We start from the raw sequence: 23,153 nt of genomic DNA on the forward strand, positions 1-23,153 counted from the left end.
TGAAGCGTATGACAGAGTGTTGTGCTCGAGGAGGACGTGGGAGCGGCAGCAGCGGGAGCGGCGAGTAGCAACCGCGACAGAAGCCCGGAGAGCTCGTTGCCCGGCGCGGGGCTCTGGGCAGAGCCTGCCTCGTTCTCGCGCGCGTCGCGTACGTGCGTCGCCTTTTGGCTCACCTGCTGCTCGCCAGTCGTGACAGGCCCTTGCCAGGACGCCACGACTGCCTACGGTTCTCGCTTGCTGCTGGCGACGCAAGCTAAGCCCGCACATGCCGGCCCGGGTGCGCTAACGCGGATGGCGCCGCTGAAAACTCCTTCCAGCTTGTCACGGCTGCGGGGCAGCCTCGCATTGCCTCCTCGCTCTTGCCTCCCGCTGCTGGCGCCCTGAAACGACGACCTGCGCCTGCACCGCCTCCTGCTTCGCCAACCGGCACCCGAGCGTCGTGAGATCGGCTGCCCTCAGGGGTTCGAACATGCCGTTGCGTGTGCGCCATTCCAGCCACTCTTCCTCATCCCGTGCCCGTGGTGCCGCATCTGGTCGTTCGGTGCCCGTCATGGGCGCTGGGAGCTGATTCTCCGCAGAGACTTCTGTGAGGCGAGAGAGGAAGGGGTGGGAGTGGAGGAGGATGAACCACGTGGGCAGTCCTGTGAAAGCTTATGACTTCTTGCTGAAATTCCTGCTGGTGGGGGACAGCGACGTGGGTAAGGGGGAAATTCTAGCTAGCCTGGAGGATGGAGCCACAGAGTCGCCCTATGGATACAATATGGGTAAGTATCAACAGGCAGCAGGGTCTGTACAGGTGCCAACCTCTAGAACCTGAATTTTGGGTAGGGATTTCTCCCTGCCTCGACGCACCTGAAAATTGCATGGAGAAGGAGGCAATACTTGCGTAGGACTGGCCTTCCTTGATCACTGAGTCACCGCAGCCACATCCCACACATAAATATGCAGATATGCAGGGTTTTTATGGTAGGAAACCTGTCTTGCCAGCTGCCTTGAGCTCTGCACCTTGCTCTAGAAATAAAGTGCTGGTAGGAAATCAGATCAACTACTGGCTAACCAGTCTGCATTGTTTATATTCTGTTACTGATTTTGACCCCCCCCCCCACATTATTACTAACAATAGTATTTCACACCTCCATTGCATTTGTATTAAGAAGGACTGCGTTTCTGGGAGTAAAATAGCTTCCTATCAACTGTTATTACGCTGTGCCTGGCCCAAGGTATTATAAAATTACCTGGTGGATTAGGAAATGTTGTCTGTAATGACCCAGTGGACAAGTGGAATTAAATGGTGGGATTTAGTGACAGGCTCTTTTGTAGAGTCAGCAGAAGTACAAGAGACCACAGCCAATGGAGAACAAGAATAAACACAGGAGCTACTTGCCAAAGCATGTTATTTAAGCCTCTTAGGTTGCAATCCTGCATCCATTTACCTGAGAGTAAATTCCACTGAGCTCATTGGACTTATTTCTGTGTAGACATGCATAAGACTGCAGTGTAAGAGTCAGTTCAGGCATCTTGGTTGAATAGTAGCTAAGAAATACACCGTGATGTGGCTCAGATCTTAAATTTTGCTGGCAAATTGATGTAAAACTAGTAATGCTAAAATTAATTGCTGCCTCCAATTAGTTTTCTTGAATTCATGGCTATGATGTTCATATTCACACTAGAATAGAAAGGCTATGTGCAAAGGGGAGGAGATATTCTGCTGTACATACATCCTTAGAGAAGAGAAATGGGGGTTGCTACCTGTCTTTGCTGTGGTACTAGTAGCAAACAACACCTTTTGTTAAATATACAGTAGGGATTGGAAAGGCTTGCTATACAAATCAATGGTTTTAATGGTCTGATTGTTAGTTTATTTAGCTTGACTACGGAGAATGCTGACTTCTAGTAGAGATTTTCCATTGGGGGAAACTGAGCCCTTCTTGAGTTCTTGCAGCTGGTTGTGTGCCTGTGCTATTTTAAAAGTGTAAAATGTGTGACCATATACAGTATAAAATAGATGGTATAATCTTGTAGCTGCAAATGTGATGGCTTGGAGTTAAACATAGATTGTGATACTACCAGAAAAATAGAGAGTGAAGAATTCATCACATAAATATTATTAGAGCTTCTTTTTAGCTTGCTGACTACCAAAATTATTAGAACAGTGGGATACATTTTTGCACTCTCTAAAAGCAGTAAAGACAATAAAGGCCTGAATGATGGAAATATATATAAGGAAAACACAAGAATAAGTACAGTGCAATACTGTAATAGCACTACCAAGTGTTTCTGAAGAACTGATATGGATAGGATGAGTATTTTTGGCATTAACTCTGGAACATTTATTTTTAGTTTGTTCCTTCCTTTAACCTGTTACCGAATGAGAGAGTCAAACCATGTTAGATGTGTCCAAAAACAAGAACATTAACAAACCTCTATGATTCAAAACAATATTAAAAATTGATTTCCTCAGAATATGATTCCATTTTCAAAAGCTTTTAAAACTGGTTTTAAGGTTGGCTGCACCATAAAAATCGGGGGTTTGTCAGTGGCTTCAGTAAGTTAGGATTGCAAACTTGCAGGCCTTTTCTAAGCATGTTTACTCAAGTGATGGGACTGACTTCCTCAAAATATGCTTAAAACTTTAGCTTCGTAGTATATGAGATGCTCTTTGCAGGAGAGATTAGGATATGCTCTCCATTTTTGTCATTCTTTCCAGAACTTTCTCAGGCTTCTTTTTGCAGATACTGAGCTCACACCTGCTCCACATAATGCAAGAGTTTCTTGTGAATAGGTTCAGTCTGTCATTTGTAAACAAGTTCTTTCCATCCAGCTATTCCCTTGACAGATCCACATGCAGCTAAAAAGGACTCTTGTTGGGAGCAAATCTAGTGTCCATTATTATGTCTGTTGAAAGACATACAGGAAAGTGAATTCCTGGAAATTAAGAATTAAACAGGGACTCTGCTCACTACGCAAACTGTAACCATAGTTCTCAGGACAAATGTGATGGATGCCAACTTAGCTTTAAAAGGGGATTAGACCAGTTCATCAAATATTAGGCTATAAGTGGCTACCAGTCATGATATATTTCTTCTAGTAATGCCAGTGTTCTTTCAATGCCAGTTGCTTGAAGCACTTTTGTTCTGCTTTTGGGCATCCCAATGTGCATCTGTTTGACTACATTGAAAACAGAATGTTGGGCTAGATGGGCCTTCCATCTGATCCATCAGGGCTCAGAAGTTGTTATATTCCAAGAAAAAGAAAATACAAGTATGCCTTAATTGTTCTGATACCTTCAATCTTTCAATAGGAAACTTTTAATTCTCTTTGTCCTTAGGGAAAATTCCATCTGTGATATAAACAATTGAAGAAATAATAATGACCTATTTAAGGCAAAGCTGGTAATTATTTTCTGTACTGTACTGTACCCATTCTCTATTTCTGTATAGTACCCACTGCCAGGTGCTTTGAGGGTATAGGCAATGGTAAGGTTGGTGAGGAGAGGTTTACAGAAAATGGCACTTAGTTGATGTAGCACAAGGACATCAAATATATGCATGATTTACAGAAAGGATGAACATTTCTACTGAGCGATGTCTCACAATCAGGAACAATGTATTAAGCAAGATCTTCTTCACAATGACTCAGTCGAGAGCTCCTGTTAGTGGTTGTTTGAAGGATCATGAACATGTCCTCCCAACCCTGATCTCCTTTTGTGTGGCATTTCCTTTTTTCATTCCTCACTTGCTGTTTCAGAGGTTGCTACAATCTCAGAGGGCAAACTAAGATTAGCTCTAATGAGGATTGCCTTCAACCATGAGTTGCAAACCCACTTCAATTAGATGTTTGGTTTTGTGATATGTAGGATTTTAAATATTTTTGCCGAAACCTCTGAAAACTATGTTTCTCTCCTAATGTACTAGTGAGCACATCTAGCTAGATTATTTTATGCATGTAGAATAGTGTGGGGTAGGCACTGGAAAAGAACTTTGTATCATAGAAAGGCCGTCTCCCCCAGTCATGTTGGACTGCCACTCAGCATGTCTCTGCTAACTGGAGCTGATGGGGGTTGCGGTCTAACACATCTGAAGGACATTGGGTTGAAGAAGTTTGGATTAAAATGAAGTCAGCATCAGGTCCTTGGTCTGGCAGTTAGAAACAAAAAAGTCAGACAGCTCCTACCCTTACATCTTCACATTGCTTGTTATGCAAAGAACTCTTCTTGCTTAAATGCCATCTTTGCTTTATTGTGGGTGACTTGCTTTTGAAGCTGTGTAAGTTATGGAGTAATCTTCCAGTGTTATCAGAACCGGTATACACAATGCATTGTCATCACATGTTAAAGCACAATAGCAGGTTTTTCAGGTTTTACTGTTAAGTACTGTTGAAGAGTTAAGGAGAGAAATCCATTCCTCAGAGAAGCATGTTTCTTCCTTTATGTGCACTGAATTCTAACAGATATTTTATAACTAGAGTGACAATGCAATCCTATTTATTTCTACTAAAATAAGTCCCTGCCTTTACACACCATTAATATAAATGCATACGCACATGCACAACACAGTCTCTGCCATTGCCATTACAGTTTCTTACATTTATATGCCTCCCATTAACCAAAGCTTCATGGGCAGATAGAGATTCAGGGAGTTCTAATGTAATTTGAAATATATTTGTTACATTAGTATTCATGTTGAAGTATAGGATGATGTAGGTGGGGTTTGTTTCCTGTTTTAGCCTCACAGTCATTCTGAATTAATAGAATTTGGCTAAGAGATTAACTCGTCTCAGGGTCACTTTGCTAGGCAGGATTTGAATCCAAGTCTGGCATGCTGTCCATTGCATTATACTAGCTATATAGTAAGGAGTTGTTGTGAGAGGACAAACCTTATGTGCACCTAAAGGAATTTCTACATGATGGTCCTATTTGCCTTACATTGAGAGGGTGAAAAGGGGATTGTAAACTGTTACCTTTCCTTGTGTTGTAGTGACTTATTTAAGATCTAAATCTTGTTTCACATTAACTATATTTTCTGAGGAGCTCTGTTAAAGCAAGCACTTATGACTGAAATCCTATATACTTTTACTTAAGAGTAAGTCCTTTGAACTCAACTGGAAGTACTTGCAAAAAGTTAGCCATAGGATTGTGCTGTAAATGTGGTTAGGTATGTATTTATTTATTCCTAGCATTTTTACTCCACTCTTCAGTCAAAAAAGGCTTCCAGAAAAGCTCACAAAGATTAATAGTAAGACAGGCCCTGCCCTCAGGCCAACAATTGAAAAGACACAAAACCAAAGGAAAAGGAATTGGAGGAAGAGAGGACAAAATTAAAATTCAGGCAGCAGTTCTTAGTTTCAGAGTTTATATAGATGCCCGTTCTGACAGGGAAGTGATTCTGTTAATCTGATGACAGTACAGCATTTTTAAAAGCAACTTGTAGGACAATCCTGTGTGTTTATTCAAAATAAGCCCTATTTTGTTTAGTGAGGTTTGTTTCCAGATGCATGATTCCAATTATGGTCCTCTTTGGTAAATAGTTCTTTTGATAGTTTAAACCAGGAATATGTTTGAAAGTCTGAAATGTAAGTTAATTATTCAACCATCTTTAGCCCTAGGATGAGCTCTTTTCCCAAACTGTAAGCCAATTGCACTTCTGCATGAAGATATCTGTATTTTTCATCATGTGTCAACAGATGTGCAAGTGTCTTTCGTTTGGCAGCCTGCATACTCCTGAAAAATTGTGGCTGCCTCTGCTTTCAGATGTGTGTACTAGGACCAAAAAAGCACAGCACAATTTTCTGCATGTATGTATGCTCATACACAAGTTGGAATCTTTGGATGCAAACTTATGTGAGAAGTGTACAGGTATGAGAACATGTCTATACAAGTCCACATTGACATATCCTGTCAAGGCTTGAGGCTCAGGGAAGCTGATGCAGCAAAGACCGTTCCTGGTGGAGCAGGATCATGTACAGCAAGGCAGAGGTTGATTGGACCATGGACACAGTCCTGGAAAGTGCTGACAGGAGCATTCTCCCGCACTCAAAGTGTGGTTGGCCCAGTGGAGTGTGACATCTTGCTCCTCAGGTCCTTCTGTTGGCTCTGCCCCTTTGGAGAAGCCGTCTGTTTTGTTAAAGGGCTGCTGTCTGATTCTGCAGCCGCTGTCTTCTACCATCTGGAGGGTAATGAGGACTGTACCTGGGCGTATATCTTTTAAATCTGTCCTCTTCTTGCCTAGAAGACAGTATTCACCCTCCCACTTCTCTATCCTTTAAATAAAAACAAGGAGTTGCTATCACTATAGGATATTTGTTAGAAAGCTGTGGTATAAATGCTCAGTATAAAATGAAATAAAATATAGTTTAGATTTGAGTGTGGGAAGGGGGGTTTAAATTGCTCAGGTTTGTCCTCTTCCCTGTGTGGAAAATTTGCTATGGGGAGAAGGGAAGTTGAATCTTTGCAGGCCCCCAATTTGTTCATATACAGTCCAGTTAGACTTTTGGAAGAGTTTGACAAAATCAAGAGGTGGACATGCAAAGTAAATACAGACTTTTCTGCAAGAAGAGTGAAAGCAGAATGCTTCATGATCAAAATTTTTATTTATTTATTTATTAAAACATTTCTATGCTGCCCCTTGCCGTAGCCTCGGGGCGGCTCACAACATAATAAAATACACAATAAATTAAAACAATAACAATTAAAATATATACATTGGAATAAAATTAGCTGCCCTGGCCAAATAAAATTCAATGATATTAACATTTAAAATGCTGCTTAAATAAAAAGGTCTTTGCCTGGCGCCGAAAAACAAATAATGCCCTATCTCTGTCTATAATAGTTGAGGTGGTTTCCATTAAACATACCAGTGTGATCCCCAAAATTAATATAAAATCAAATCTTATTATACAGATAAACATCTTCCTCTGTCCCCTGTTCACTTTCACATTAAGAACATATTAATGCTCCACAGTCCTAAAAGTGCCATTTAACACTAAGCTACTATGACAACTACTACGACTTCTGTCTGGAGGGAGACTTCCCTCTTCTGCAGAAATGAGGCCCTTATCCTATGGGCCTCTGTGTTAGGCAGCAGCTTGTTGATTAAAACTGTAAGATGTCTGTGAGGCACTCAAGTTGGGGCTGTAGCTAAAGCCAGATCCTAAGAACAGTGACCTAAACTTAAGTTCCAATGATGTGAATAGGTCTTATTGCCAAGTAGTCTTAAGAAGGTACCTGTATTCCTATTTAATAGACACCAGTATACCTGTTTCCCATGAATTTATTAGGCTTTTCATTCATCCAGTTATACTGTTGACCTTTGCCACTTCCAATGGCCAAGCTTATTACTGGCCAGGTGTGCATATATTACCATATATTTCAGGTCTCCTTTGTATTATATTTTTATCTTTAAGAGACATTGCGACTAGTCACTGTGCCCTGCATTCAGTGTGGCAGCATCAACAGAAGATAAAAGCGAGGATGATGGCACAGTGTTCAAGGCAGAAGGGCACTGATGACTCTCAGCCAACCAATTTTGGCTGCAGTTCTAAACAAACTTGCTGGGAAGTAAGTCCCATTCAGCACAGTGCACTTGATTGCACAGGTATGCTTTACCCAAGAGACGCATTCTGTGCAGATGGTGGCTGCTTACTCTACATCTTAAAAGCTTCTTTATGATAAACATGGTATGTGTAGACTGTGCATATAATAGAAAATACCTTGTTATGTAAGGCAGTAATCATGGATCAAAGGGTAATTGCTTTGCCTGTGGCCATGGTCATTATTAATTCCTTGAAAGATCCTGAACAGAGCTTAGGGGAAAAGAGTTGGATGTCTGCAAATGGGATAATAACTAAAATACACATTTTCTTCATATAAAGTACATGGACCCTGACCCTGGGTGATTTACTTGTAATCATAAAAGCAGTTGCACTTCCAGCAGCAGAGCACAGGCATGGGCATGCTATTTTTAATGAAAAATTATTTTGCAAGTTACAGCATGAATCAAACACCTACTTGCTGCTTATGCTGTTTTACTGTGTTGGATCCTGCAAACTATTACAGATGCAAATGGTCTCATGCTAAGCATAATTGCCAAATGTTACAGGATTTTGGAATAGGTACAATTAATAATGCTTAAAATGGGATAATGACTAATAGCTTTTGAATCCAGGGAAGGGAACAGAAGAAAATTTAGATCATAAAATCTGTGCACATTATTTGAAGAAAGCTAAAGTCAAAATCTAGGTCTTTAAAATAAATATATTCCAAGTAATACCATTTATGTTATCGAATACTTATATGGGTCCTCTGTAGTAATTTTGCATCAAGCTATCTTACAAAAATCAAATGAAGAATTTGTTAAACTCCAGTTCCTGCTCCTAAAAACAACATTATCTTCTGAAAAACTATAATTCTGAGAAAACCTACTTTGCCGTTTATTACATATAAACATTTTATATGTGCACTGAAAGCCAGTGTGCTATAGTGCTTAAGAGTGTGGGACTGGGACTCAGGGGATCTGGGCTCTAGTCCCTGCTCAGGTATGGAGCTCACTGGGTGACTTTGGGCCAGTCATAGACCCTCAGTCCAACCTACCTCACAGGGTTGTTTTGGGAATAATATTGAGAACAAAAGGAGAATGATGTAAATCACTTTCTTTAAAAAGAAAAAAGGCAAGATATAAATAAAATAAAGAAATAAAAATTTGTCAGATGCTGTACAAAAAATAAAAACACAAAGCACTGTCCGGAGCCTAACAATGATAGTAATAAAATAGAAGGTAAAAGAGTACTTTTAGAAAAAGAGCGAAATGCACTAACTTTGAGATGGTAAAAGAAGGCAAATAGTATACTAAGAGGGAAATACAAGAAAAAGAAGATTGAGGGCATCTCATGCAGGGTGAGAGGAAGGGGTGAAGATCTAGTGCCGATAGGCTTATACTTTTAATGGACCAACATGACTCTGTATATCTTATCAATATATCAATTAACTTTAAAGCTTTATTTTTGTAACTGTTTTTTATTGGAAAGTTATTATTTCCTCTTCCCAGTTCATTTCCCTTGCAATTCACAACTAATAGATGAAATAGATAATTCTTGCCCAATAATAGAGCATCTTCAGGCTTGTTGGTAATGAATTCTGGCTCGCTGAAACTTTTCAGCTTCTATCATAGTCATTAGCAGTATGTAAAACCATTACCGTATTATGCATATGTCACTGAAAATTAGAGGTATTGGGGCTCTTTTTCCGAAAGTTGACATGAAGGTTGTTCTTCATTTGTTTGGAGCCCCACTGTCCCTGTGATCAATGTCCCTGGTTATTTCCATACTTTGTCCCACTTGTCAGCTGTCTTTCAGTCTTGTTTATGCACAAGGAAGTGGATCTCTTTACATTTTTGGAGTTGTAATCTGAGCCGGCACTCCCTGGATCTCTGGACCCCAATAAAATGTCCCCCCTCCACATTCTTGGGCCTTGCTGATACCTAACCAGTTACTAGCCATAGATAATTGGAACTACCAGGGAGAGTACAGGAGAAGGAATGTCAGAAATATATAGATTTATATAATTAGTGTAAGTAATATTGCAAATCAAAAGAAAAGATCAAATTATGAAAAGGAAACCTAGAACAGCCCTGAGAGACCTTGATGGAAAGAGGAAATAGAAGAAAAGAGACATTCAGAGAGACTTTAACAAATGAGGAAGGACTGATTTTTGTAGCCATGAAATCTGACAAAGCAACCCTGTTTATCATTGTCCAAATTCCTGCTTCAGCAGCTCCCCCCTTTTTGACAGCTGTCAAAGGAAAGTACAGATTTTTCCTTTGTAGAGTACCTAGGGGGTTGGGAATATCTTAAAACAAGCAGATTAAAGCCAAAAGGGAGAGATGCAGTCTGTACTCCTTCTCATGAGCAATGATTCCCTTATGGCTTTGTGGTTTTCTTGACAGTGAAAAAGCAAAGTGCCAAATTAACCTCTTTCAGCCTTGCTTTCCTGGTGCTCATGGATGCTGCCTCTTGCACTGTGACAGAATATACTTAACCAGGACATTGACCGGCCAAGACTTGCCTGAACTTCTGACACCCGCCACCAAATAGTTTAAAGCAGTATGAAATTATTTGCACACATTACTGGCATCTAAAAAATGAGTTTTTTGAAGGTGGTAAACCAGTGACAGCCTCTCCAGTTCACTGTTTGGCATAAACAGCCATATGGATATGTACAAACAGTCATATATACATGCAGCATATATATAGTCATATAATTCTGACAAAAACACCCTATTGCCCTGTTGAAACTTCATTTTAAAGAAGACTCAGAAGTTCAACACTCACTGTCAAAACCTCTTCTCTCCAGGAAAAAGAGGTGGGATGAACTTTGGCATTTTCCCAAGCAGCTAGAAGCTTGGGGGAAAGTGTGAAATGTGCATCACCCTGAGCACTATCAGGATAAACATTTCAAAAGAAAAGCTTAGTATTGCTCGGTGAAGAGGATGTAAATCACATAATTCCCTTCCTTTTCATGAGCAAAGTTCGCTTGCACCATTGCTTTCCCTTGACAGCTAACTTTTTGACAGTTGTCAAGAGAAAACAAAGGAAATAAAACAATTATCAAGGGCCTCTTTGGGGAAAAGTCCAGGGTTAGAACCAGTGGCAGTTTGGCAGCTAGTACCCTGAAAAGATTCAGCCAAGGTGTCAAATTTCCTCAACTGTGCAACTTCTAATCTCTGTAGTGGTGCAACTAAGAAAAATAAGTAATAGGGAACAAACATAGTGATACATATAATCTACACACTGCCATTCACAGAGTGCCACTGCTTGGGCACTTTGAAAGGGTAATCAAGCTGGTTTTCATGATATCTGGAAAAAGAAGGCTAAGTGGTATAAAAGCTACAGCAAGCCAAAGATGGATCATCATCACTGAAGGGAAGGAAACACGCTAATGTCAGTTTCTCTCAAAAGATGCTTGGGCACTGGTGGGGTAGTGGATGGGTGCCCAGTTAAACAATGGACTCAGTTGCTTACTGAGCTTGTACAACACAACAACCCCTAGAACAATCCATGGGTTGTCAGGGTGGTATGAGTTCCATAAAGAACCTACTCCCTGGAAACAGTCCAGGTTTCATGATGCAACAAATTATCATGTGTAACAGCCCATGATAGGTTGTCATGTCGTGCAAACCCAGTCATTGACTTCCCTTTATCTGCTTGTAGGACAGCCCACTCTGAATACAGTAGAGTTGGAGTAACATGATCAGTATGTATGTGTGTACTTGGATATTGAAAACAACTTATCTGCTGTTGCACTGGCACAGGCCCTAGGATTTTTGGATTTGCACTGAACTCACGTGAATCAGAGGTTCCACTACCTTGTACAAGTATAAATTCTAATGGCAGTCCTGTGAGGCTGAAAGTGTGGGCCAGGGAAGCAGATAATGGAATGATCTGGCACAATGCTAAATCCTCTGGCCAAGTTGTTCTGTGGAAAAGAACAAGCTAAACAAGGAGGGGTGGAGAAATACTATTAAACAATTCCTGTCATCTTGCAGCAAGGCCTTTGCACTTTTGTTGTTTTAAAAAATTCCCTTGAGACACGGCATTGTTCCTCAATGCTACCTTTTTATCCCCCTCCTCTATCTAGTCTCCCATATCAACTAGCATGGGGAGATCTGTGCTAATCAACCCAGAGCCAACTAATTCTAGATTATAATTGTTCCATTTGCTTGTTGCAGATACAAGGCTTAAAACATTCTGCAGTTTTAAACTCCGATGGGCAGATATAACAGTAGTGGAAACATCTGATTAGAGTCAAGTATCATTCTCTTTGCTTTCTGGAAATGAACAAATGTAGCATGGCCATCTTGATACGATAAATTAAGCTTGCAAAACAACGGCATTTCATTTCCTGACTTTTAATGACATGTGCATGATTGCTAGGAGCCAGTGTGGCATACTGGCTACCGCTGTGAAGTTTATTGTGTGATTTTGGGTCACTGACTTTCAGCCTTACCCATCTCACAGGGTTGTTGTGAGCATAAAATGGGGAGGACCAGGAGAATTATAATGTAATAAATAAAGAGCTCAAGCCAGATTATTTTAGTTATAACTTTGTGTTTGCTTCCTAGCTGTAAAACAGTGTTTTGTTAGGCTGTTAATAAAACAAGGGATGGAGGAACATACATATGTCCTCACAGAAGTGTTACCATTCAAATGTTATTTTCTTTGCTTCTTAAATACACTCTGAAAAGTACTGTTCTGAACTAGAGAAACACTACCCCGACTTTATAGTTGGAAAAAAACCTACTGTGATGTTTTTTAGATTTCAGCCTCCTAAAACTTTTATATATTAAAGAGAAAACTGTGACTATGGAATTATTCTCTGCCCTGAAGATAGCCATAATTAGCTTCCCTCCCACCCAGGCTCATCTGCTTTCAAGGCCTGACTATAATCAGAAAACATGTTAGTTTTGTGCAGCATGTTAGTTTAATGTAGATTAGTTAATACAGATTAGCCCCTTGCGTAGGCCCTACTAATCCACATTAAGAACCTTAATTAAATACAACCTGCTTAGAACAAGGTTAAATGTAAATGTGTAAACAACCTTTCATCGGTTTTTAACTAATATCTACCAAGGATCTGAGGCTCTTTTTGCAAAAGAGTTGTGCCGTTTTGGAAGAGGAGAGAATTCAATAATATGAGAAAATTAAGACTAAAGTGTGATACTAGATTTATCATGCAAAAATATAAGAATGTGTGGTAGAATGGCAAAGACAATTATATCAGCTAACACAAGGTATTATGAAAAATAGGGCTAGTGCAGGCTCATCCTTGTTATCATATTAAAAGCTACCAGGGTAAAAAATGTAGAAACCTGTGCAGTCTCTGGAGTCTTCACAGTTGGCCTGATACTGATGTAGCCCCTCAGCCTGAGGCTCAGCATCAATAAACCTTTTATGAAAGAAAGCCCATAAATCTCCAGTGATGTTCTCCTCAGGAAATTGAAGTCTGAATAAATGTTGAAGCCCTTGAAATTTCTGACCTCTCAGAAGTGGGCTATATATACATAGCAATACCATAATGGGGAAAAAAATGAAGAAGGAATTGAAAGAAAAATTTTTTATGTGAGTAACAAAAAGATAGAATGATATTTGTGGGTTCCAAATGCACATACTGAGTGTTCAAGTGTTGTGTAGAATCTTGTAAAAGCCTTTGATAGTCCCTCTCCATTCATTGGGCTTTCCAGAGAATTGCTTTACAGCCAATTCCATAGTATGCATAGTAAAAAAAAGTAGTAGTTTTTTTATTGCATGGGATACAAATTGCTTCCATCAAGAAAAACCTTCCATTTCAGGATGCCATATTTTCCTAGCACATAAACCATAGTATGTAGCTTTGGAGAAATAAAAAATCTTCTGTGTTCCACATAATGAATGGTGCCACTAAAATCCAGGCTGCTGTCACTCTGTGTGGCATACTTCTCCTCCTGTGTGTATGTTGTCAACTTAACACCGGCACTCAGTCTGCAAAAAAGGTTCTGAATGGGAATGGAAATGGATTAATCTCAAAGCAGAGAAGCCTCTCCCACTGACTTGAGATCTTAGCTGGAGTCTATTTCTGACAACATTTTTCCAGAGATTAATCATTCATCTATCAGGGCTTTGTTCAGATGCAACTTTTTCAGGAAAAAAAATATCTACTGAAATAGAGGCCTTACTGCCTGAATCTTGCCTTAGCAGGTAGAAAATCATATAGACATGAAATAGATGGGATAATGGACCCTCTTATTAGAAAAAGGAACACATTGTTAAACAAAACGAACAAACAAAACCTTTCAAGGAATAAGAAAATGCTAGTTTTTGCTTGTCTGACAGATGGGATGGGATGGGATTTGGAAACAGTCTCGTGGGGGGGTGTGAGTGTGTGGTTTTGTTTTGTGTGTGTGGGTTGGTTCTTTTAAAAAAATACCTGGAATGCATCTCTTAACCTACATAGTTGCAAAATGGCTCCAGTCATAAGGAGGGAGAATTCAGATAGCTGTTTGCACGAACCAGCAAACACTTGCAGTATACATCTCCTTGGATCATTATTTTTGGGAAGGTGACTAATAAGTCTTAGAAATAACACATAGCTGTGCATCTATAAGCCCACATTGTATGCTTCTTTGAGGCTGTGTCTGCATGTTATTTTTAAGCTTGCCAGCAGGGGAAAAAAGCACCAGTCTGTCTGAACCCTTACACAGAAAAGGGGGAAAGATGTACTGTGGACAGTGACGATACGGTTATACTAGTCCTTCTGTCTTAAAAAGTAAACTCAAGTCTGTACACAACTAGTCACCTCTGTGCAGCCTGACCACTCTCCCTTTTGCAGTCACATTCTCTGTTCCTCTAAAAAATTATGATGGAGAGAGAAGAAGGATGGCAGTCCGTCTGCTGTGGAAGGGAAATCCACATCCATTATGCGTGGTATGGCTCTCATTAGGTGTGACTCTCTGACCATTTGAGTCTGTCAGTGAGCCAGAACTGGGGCTTGCAGGACTATCAAACAAAAGCTAAAATGTGTCAAATATGTACTTGGAACTGATCTGAATATGTACTGAAAACCCATGCGTTTTGGGAGTTCAGACTGAAGAATCTGTATTCAAGAACTGGGCTCTTTAAAAACAGCAACACAGCCCATCTTAGTACTGTTAGTAGTACATTAACATAAGAATTCTATTTTTCAGTGAATTTTGCAGTTTTACCAATCTGCCTCACATTCTTCTACTTAGGTATTGATTACAAAACAACAACTATACTTCTGGATGGTCGCCGAATAAAGCTGCAGCTGTGGTATGTGTATGATCTACTTTGTCTGGATTATGTTCTTGCATTTTGAGAATAGTTAGTTTGTGGTAGTTAGTACTGCTTGGGACACATATCAACTTTGTTAAAGGTGACTAGAAAAATGTCATTCTAACAACAATGAAGAACAGGGAAAGTCTTATACATTATGCATAACAGAGGTTGAGTTTGCAGAAAGTTATAATATTCTGCTATTTTAAATTAGCTTTTATCTGCAATTATAACAAAAAGAAGGGGCAAACAAACAGCAATTTAAAAAGAAGAAAGGAATATGATAAACTAACATACCCATTCACAACACCATTGATAAAAAGAAAAAAGTGGGGGAAATGATTTGACAGCATTGTTTCAAAGATGCATTAATATACATAAGCCATCATATTTAAATAAGCATCCATACAAAATTGATGACTGTAGGATATACACTCAAATGCAGAAACACAGCAAGAGATTCATAACTATTGAAGGTTGGTGGAGCAAGCTTATTCTTCCAAGCCTGAATCAAGTCTGTTTGCTACTGTAAAGGCTATCAAAGTCCTTTTGCTGTTTGTGTATATGACTTAATTGATGGAAGGGCATCTTGGCCTAACTGTGTGCTTCCAGATGAAGTTTCTAGTACAGAATGTTATGAGGGGTCTAGAGGTTGTTGTCTTGCACTTTCATGTTTTTCCTCTGCTTCTTGTATACTTTTTTCCTCTCAAAAAACCTATTAAGGAAGGAAGGAAGGCCAGATACATGCACAATGTCTTCTGACCCTTAGCACCAGGAGCTGTGTTTTAGGAAGTGCCCCAAATTTTCTTGAAAGTTAGGTGAATTATTTAAATCAAGGTAATTTAAATCACATATACTTTTTGAACAAATGAACACATTAAGTGGTTACTAGACCAATTCACATCAGCCCAAGACATTTTTTTGCTTGCTGTGGAACTCTCACTCCATCAACATGGCTGCCAGTTTAAAAAGCATTGCTGCACCATCTAGACACCAATTCCTGCCCTCATCTATCTCCACCCCCTTCCCCATATCAGTGTTTGAAGTAGGTTGCCCTGCTGACAAATAAATATATTGGTTTGCAACCTATTTAAAAACCTGTACAGCTTGCATAGCTGTACTACTAACTACCAACCTCGATCTGGTTAAAGGAGGCAACTTGGAAGGAATCGATTTCTGTTTGGCTCCCTCTGCACATGTGGTTGGAGTCACAGTAAAGTCATTTAGTTTCCAGGAAAGGTCCAAAATGTTCCAGAAACAATAGCTGGTATTTATTAGTCCATTCTTTACCAAGATGGAAAATAAGTGTCCATGATGTTGGTTAGGTAAAGGCATACCTTTTCATAATTTCGGAAATGAATCCTTTGCTGAGTTTGTAGCACAATCATTTTCATACCTGCTCATAAGTCCCATTTGTTTACATGTCTAGGATAACAGTCTTTGGCAGAGATTATAAAATAGAAGTACAAGATTACTCAGATCTTGTTGGATAATTCTGCTGAAATGCATGCCAGTCCCCAGGTCCTGCAAATATATGCATAGTCAATTATATCCATAGTGCTCAATATCCAAAGTCAGTGCACCCAGACAGGATTCTTTTGACATACAAAAAAGTTTCTGAAGCTAAATCTCTTTGATTGAGGGTGGTAGGTAAAATTTAAGGAAAACTTATGTTTTAATGTTTTGTCTATTTTAAATTTATATTTCATTATAAATCACCTTTTTAAAGAAATACAGTTGAAATGTAGAGAAATGTTTGAAATTCCATTTAAAATTTAATTTAAACAAACACTGCTTCTTATCCATGTTGTTTGGAATGTGCCCTTCTATGTAAATGTGGCCCATGTTGTAGACTTGCCGCTACCTCTGTCAAATCATCTGTATTGGTATGATAGGGAAAGTTTGAGCATTTCAATAAAATTCAGTAGTATAAAAACAGAGTTTAAAAATAATCCTGTGCAGGTAGATCATATTTCTACCAGAATGGAATCTAGTATATGATCAGGTGGATCCCCAGGTCTTGAACCTTTGGCTTGTGTTGGATTATAATATCTATCTCGTAATTGGGATGGAAAGCTAATAGTAACCGGTCTGTAACCATTTTCTACTATACTGTGTAACACAGAAATCAGTCAAGTTCTTCCAACACTGTCAACAAAAGATCAAGGCGTTTCTTTGCAGACTGGTTCAATTTTTGGTATCTCCAGTAATAACGGTCTGAAAGAAGAGTATTAGAATAGATTCATGTCAGAGGCATTGGGCAAAATGTACCCGTTGTCTTAATCAGAAGGAGCTTCAACTTCACACATGCATACCTTTAGTATAGGCATGAACTATGTGAAATCAGGTAGACTGTGGCAAAAAGGCACATAATGGGAGGGCAGATTGAAACGCTAACTCTGTTCTTTTTAAATGTGTTTTGTCAATTTATTGAGGAGAAAACTATTATGTGTATTGGCTAATCTGCACTGATGTATGTTCAAAAGCATTGGACTCTTCAAAATGGAAAGGACTAAGTATTTTTAATAGTTTGTGATGCATCTTCTTCAGGGACACATCTGGGCAAGGCAGATTCTGCACCATATTCCGTTCCTATTCTAGAGGAGCCCAGGTAAGCACATCTCTGAAATATGCCAGTGTGACAGAATGAGTTGATGTGGAGTTGAAAGGGAAAGAGGATCTTACTTATTATATTACCTATAAAAAGCCATTCATTGCTGAATGCAAGGAGCATCCTTTGAAAAATACATGATTAGTCTTTAGTTTCCATCTCCTCCTAGTTAAATAAAAATCTAACTACACAATATAGTACAATGCACTATATGTCTTAGGAAATGATCCTTTGGGCCCTGGACATTATCTCGGGTTCCATAGTATAGTTCAGCTTTCCAGCTCTGAGGTTAGAGACAGCACTGTAACCTTGGAAGTGGAAAATAGGCACTCCAACATCACCTCACAACCAGTGTAGAAAGCACAGTGCTGGCTGTTCTCCTAGAAGAGGAAGACAACAGCTGAGAGGGTTAAAGGAGTGGGGAGAGGCAGGGAAGATAGGACACTGGAGTTGCCAGAATATGAGGTATCCTGAAGTCACTCCAGCCAACTTTCCCCCCCCCCCCCCCACAAATGCCATTGGTAGAAGGCCAAAAATGGCCATCTAGGAAAAATCTTGCATTGGATGGGTATGACTCTCCCAAGTTGGGGGCATCAGGTCATCTCCATAGGGTTACACCCCAAACTGTATCCCAGGCTAATCTGATTATCTTTATTCACACAGGGTGTGATACTTGTATATGACATAACAAATCGTTGGTCATTTGATGGCATTGATCGATGGATAAAGGAGATTGATGAGGTAAAGCATATCTTTGAATGTTGCATATGATACCAAGGAAGTGAATAAACTACATGACTGCTATTCCATCTTTGAAAAAGGATCGCACACTGATACACAAGTCAGGTGATGTCAGTGAACTGACTGGGATGGCTAGAATATGAGTGGCTGACCATGCATGAAGCCCAGTCCAAATGAAGCCCATGAATCCAACATTAAGTCCATTTGGAAGGTTTTGTAGAGTTATCCTCTGCCATGATAGGTCTGTGCAGTCTTACTTTGATGGTTTCTTTTACATTTAAATACCATTTTCCATAGAGGTATAAAGTAGTTTAAAAGCAGTGAACATAGAACATCCTATCATCAGAACAACAACAAATGTAGCAGTAAAGCTATACCATAACAGCAGTATTAATCAGGAGTAAAGCAGTACATGTTGTGTTCTACAAACAACAGCTCACTGGGTCATACTTGGGGAAAGCCTGTATGATAAGGTAATGTATTTCAAGGGGTTGTATGCAAACCAGTAACTTCTACAGTTTTAGTTTATTTTGAAGTTCTGATATTCTGCAACATCCATACACTTTAATTTTTTACCTTCTTTTGTCTTCGGATTATTGCATTGTGTGTGTGTCTTTATATTTTCTTGGATTTGATTTTGTGACTGGCCTTACATAGAGTCACTGTGGACCAAAAGAGAAGGGCTGACTATTAGGGGGGCTAACTTTGGCACACTCATACTCATTTCCCTTGCCTTTTTTCATCTTCCAGCATTTTGTTGCAAACCCTTGAATTCCCAAAGACTCTACAGTATGTTACTGTTTCCTATATCTTTTTGAGGATTTTGGGAATCATAATGGGCATGGAGCTTGTTGACAAAGTAAGAGATACTGTAAAGCAAAAGCCTGGCTGTGATCATTCCACCTGATTTACTAGAAAGAGTCTGTACTCAAGTGGCATTCTTCCAACCTAGAACTGTTTGCTTTTTAAAATAAAAATGAGAAATGTAGAACATCCCCACTTTTGTTCTACCAGCATGAACGCAGCTGGGCACAAGAAGTGATGGCTCTTCTTCACAGTTTCTGTGTATCACATACTTGAGCTCTGTGCTTGTGCAGAGCTCCATTTTGAAAACCTTCTGTACTTTAGGAATTTTGGCAGGAACTCTGTCCGAGCACTCATGTCCCTTGTGTGTTGCTGCTTATTCCCCCAGTTTTCTTTCAATTGCCACTATGATGTATGGTTTCAAACTTGATTTCCTCTCTGCCACCAGTGTTACATTTGTCAGTACCAGCAATGCAGAAGCCCATACAGAAAGTTTCTCTGTTGGAAGGCAAGGTCTGGGATACCACTTCTCTCCTTCCTGCCCCCATTGAATTCCTCTGTCTCTGAGACTTAGTTGGAGGAGAGGACCTGGAAATTGACATGTACTGCCTTTTGTATTTCAGCATGCTCCTGGTGTGCCAAAAATCCTGGTTGGCAACCGCCTGCATCTAGCCTTTAAGCGGCAGGTCTCTACTGAGCAAGCCCAGGCCTATGCGGAAAGAATAGGCATGACATTCTTTGAAGTAAGCCCACTTTGTAATTTCAACATCACCGAATCCTTTATGGAACTTGCAAGGATAGTGCTAATGAGACATGGAATGGACAGGCTATGGAGGCCAAACAAAGGTAAGTGAGACAAAAGTGAGACATACCTAATAGCAACAAATATTTTGATAAATGTTTTCAATACCAGCTGAAGGCAGATCTCACCACCACCGTTCATTTTTTAAGGTGCAGTCCAATCCAAATGGTCATTCCCCTCTGAACAGGGAGGATTACAGGCATCATATTATTTATTAATTAAAATTGTTTAAAAGTTGCCTGTTGGCATATCTGTGGGAGAAGGAGCGTGCAAGCAAACATTTCCATGCAGTTCCCATGCTGTGAAACCGGCATTCTTCACACCTGGCTGATTTTGGCTGTTAGGCTTTGGAGTGGGAGAGAAAAGGTTGAGGCTTTTCCAGGATACCATACGACCTGGTGGCACTGCTCTTCTCCCTGCCCCCAGAACACCCATTCAGTGTGGCTCTTTCCACACTGGCTGTGAGCAGGGAAGAGCTTTTAAAGCTTGGTGTCCTAGCTCCGACATGAGAGCGAGTTGCTGAGGTCAGAGCTGGGCCTCCAAATGATCTTGTTGCCTTCCAGAAGCTGTCGAGTGGCCATAGGCCTGTGCTGTCAGTAGCCCAGTCGGCTCTTTTATTGAGGCCAGATTAGAATACTGGACTTCTTAAAGAATAGGGAAACTAGCAGCCAGCCCTGGTCATATTCTTCCAAGCCACACCCTTTACTTATTTGCTGCCCCTGTGGCTTAGTAGCACATCTGAACCAATATTAATCATACACAGGTGTGTAGAGGAGAATACACAGAAAAGCTGAAGAGAGTGGATGCTGCCCAACCCTTAAGTAATATTTATATAAAGTTGTGAGCATTTCAGTGGGGCCATGCCTGGAGTTAAAATAAAATAAGAAATCACAAGGAAGGATTTTCAGAAATGCAATCCTCTTGTAATATTTATGGAGGTGAATGATATATCAGCTGAATACAAACATTTTAAAAATGTTATTTCTGTGTATTTAGTAGCCTAACAATTATAAAGATTTGAGAGTGGTTTTGTCAAATAAGCCTCTCTGCACATTTCAAGAAGCTGCTACTCTGTAGAAAATTATTTATTTAATTTATTTAAAGCTTTTATATCCAGCCCTTCGCAATGTCAAAGGGCGGTAATCAATTTTTATTTATGAACAGAAGCCATAACTAAAGGGAGGAGTTGAGGTAAAATTTGGAAGAAACTTAACAGTAGGGGTGTGTGACACTGGTAGACTTATTCCACTTGAGCTCAACAGACGTTTGACAAATCTTGAACCTTATAAAGTGGTTTGAGACAAGAGGAGTTTTTTTCACCTCCATGAAACTGCTTGAAATATTTGTGCAAATTTGGAACCAAGAACTGCATATCTCTAGGGTGATTTACATAAATTGCCTGTATTTGCATAGGCGGGGTAAATTGGGACCAACCTGTTAGATTTGAATTGTTGCTGCTGCTGTTTTTCTTGTAGTAACATTAACATGAGAAGTATGAAAGCATTGTCCTCATTATCACCACATATGCACACACTTCACCTGGGTTATCTTGAATTTTCCGAGAGTTAATTTCAGATTTGTGCAAAACGTGAGCCTCCACTGTATACATTTGCACAAATTGCAGAGCAGATTTCCCCAGCTGCAATGTGTGCGTGCGTGCATGTGTGCAAATCGCAGCCCTTTGAAAGACTCAGGTCTTCATACTGGCTCATCTTGGATCAACTGCAGAGCTGACAGAACAGCAGTGGTGGGGCCAAGTTAAGAAAATGCACTGGATTGACACCCCTACCATCACATCCCTACATCAGGGTTGGAGTGCATACTGCCACCTTGTGGCTATTCAGTATCATGTTATATCTGATTTACTTTATCATTTTTGTTTTTTCTTTTAAGTTCTGAGTTTGCAAGATCTTTGCTGCCGTGCCATAGTTTCATGCACCCCTGTACACCTTGTGGACAAACTTCCACTCCCTGTTGCCTTAAGAAGTCACCTGAAATCCTTCTCTATGGCTAATGGACTTAATGCTAGGATGATGCATGGTCGTTCCTACTCCCTCACCTCCAGCAACAACAAGAAAAGGAACAGTCTGAAGAAAGTCAAAATCATCCGTCCGCTCCAGAGCCCTCCAAAACACTGCACGAGAAACAGTTGTAAAATTTCCTAAGCATCGCAGAGTTTTGGTCAAAGCCTTTAACACAAGGACTGAGTAGCCAGGGCTGCTGTGTGTATTGCATTACACAAACAGAACAAAGAAACCTGCTATTTTAGAGTCATTTGGTTTTAATAATGCTGCTTCAAGATGTATGATGCACCCTGTGCATACAAAGAGATGTAAAACGTTGCTGTTGGATTTTATATCTATCCATTTTGATGTGCATGAAAACTTTTGTGTTTTATAAAGGGAATAATTTATCATACTGAGCTTTCATCTCAGAAATGACTCATTTTTAATTACTAAATTGAACAGTCAATCACACCATTTTATTTGCAGTTTGGAATAAGTGTCAATCTGTAGATTCAGGCAGTTTTTAACACAATGTATTGTATACATTGTAAGGAATACAAGTGGTGAAATAATTCTAGTAATGTTGCAGTAGAGCATTCAATCCTGGTTTTGTACATTTTTTTCAGTGATTTTTGAAGCACTACTTTAAGCTACACATGTGTGTATGCAGTATGCACATGATTTTGTCCATCCATGTATAAAACCTTTGATAAAGTTTTTGCTATGTTGTTTAGGGATTAATCTGTGGGTTATATGCTTATTTTTCTGCTAAATCTACATTTTTGTATTGGATATTCAGTGATCAGTTATATAGCACGAAAAAGCCAAAGATGTTGAGATGTATTTGCAACAGCAGTAAGAAGAATGTGATTTGAAAAGCTGCTTTATCAGGAAAAGACATTTATTTAAAATAAATAAAATTGCTACTGAGATGTATGTGTTTCCAAAGAAATATGTCTTCCTTTCCTGTTCTAGCTTTTCTGCACATTTCCATTAACTTTCAATGGTCTGCTCTGGTTTTCATCATAGTTTGTTTGTGACAAAAGTCTAATTTCCTGCCCAAGTTGTCAGGAAGACAATTCAGGGTACAGTCCAACAATTGTAGCCTCTGAACACCCAAGACTCCTTTGTGCTGAAGGACCAGAGGAGTGGCAGAGGCAATCTTGGCTCTCCATCCTCAATCATTTGTGATTTTTACTACATAGGTTTTTCAGCCCATATAGTATAACCCCCCTTGAATGCACACCTTAATATGGTGAGGGGATTTGAGAGTGCCACAGAAGCTGAGAGCAATGCCACCAGGAGGCCAGACTGTCATACTAAACTGGTCTCCTGGCAGGGTCTCCCAAACCAGAATGCTCAAAGCTGA

General features: G+C 39.8%; 1 protein-coding gene across 1 annotated transcript; it reads left to right on the forward strand.

Moving 5' to 3' along the window:
- The first annotated feature begins 5 nt into the window (after positions 1-5).
- On the forward strand, positions 6-22,732 carry RAB40B (RAB40B, member RAS oncogene family). Its single transcript, XM_044453930.1, has 6 exons — positions 6-764; positions 14,757-14,817; positions 17,371-17,431; positions 18,095-18,172; positions 19,600-19,822; positions 21,672-22,732. Exons 1-6 carry the CDS (start codon positions 623-625, stop codon positions 21,941-21,943), a joined length of 837 nt encoding a protein of 278 aa, XP_044309865.1. The 5' UTR covers positions 6-622; the 3' UTR covers positions 21,944-22,732.
- Positions 22,733-23,153: the final 421 nt, after the last annotated feature.

The sequence above is a fragment of the Varanus komodoensis genome, unplaced genomic scaffold (genome assembly GCF_004798865.1).
Source record: "Varanus komodoensis strain SLA01 unplaced genomic scaffold, ASM479886v1 scaffold7_1, whole genome shotgun sequence".
NCBI classification, from domain to species: domain Eukaryota; kingdom Metazoa; phylum Chordata; class Lepidosauria; order Squamata; family Varanidae; genus Varanus; species Varanus komodoensis.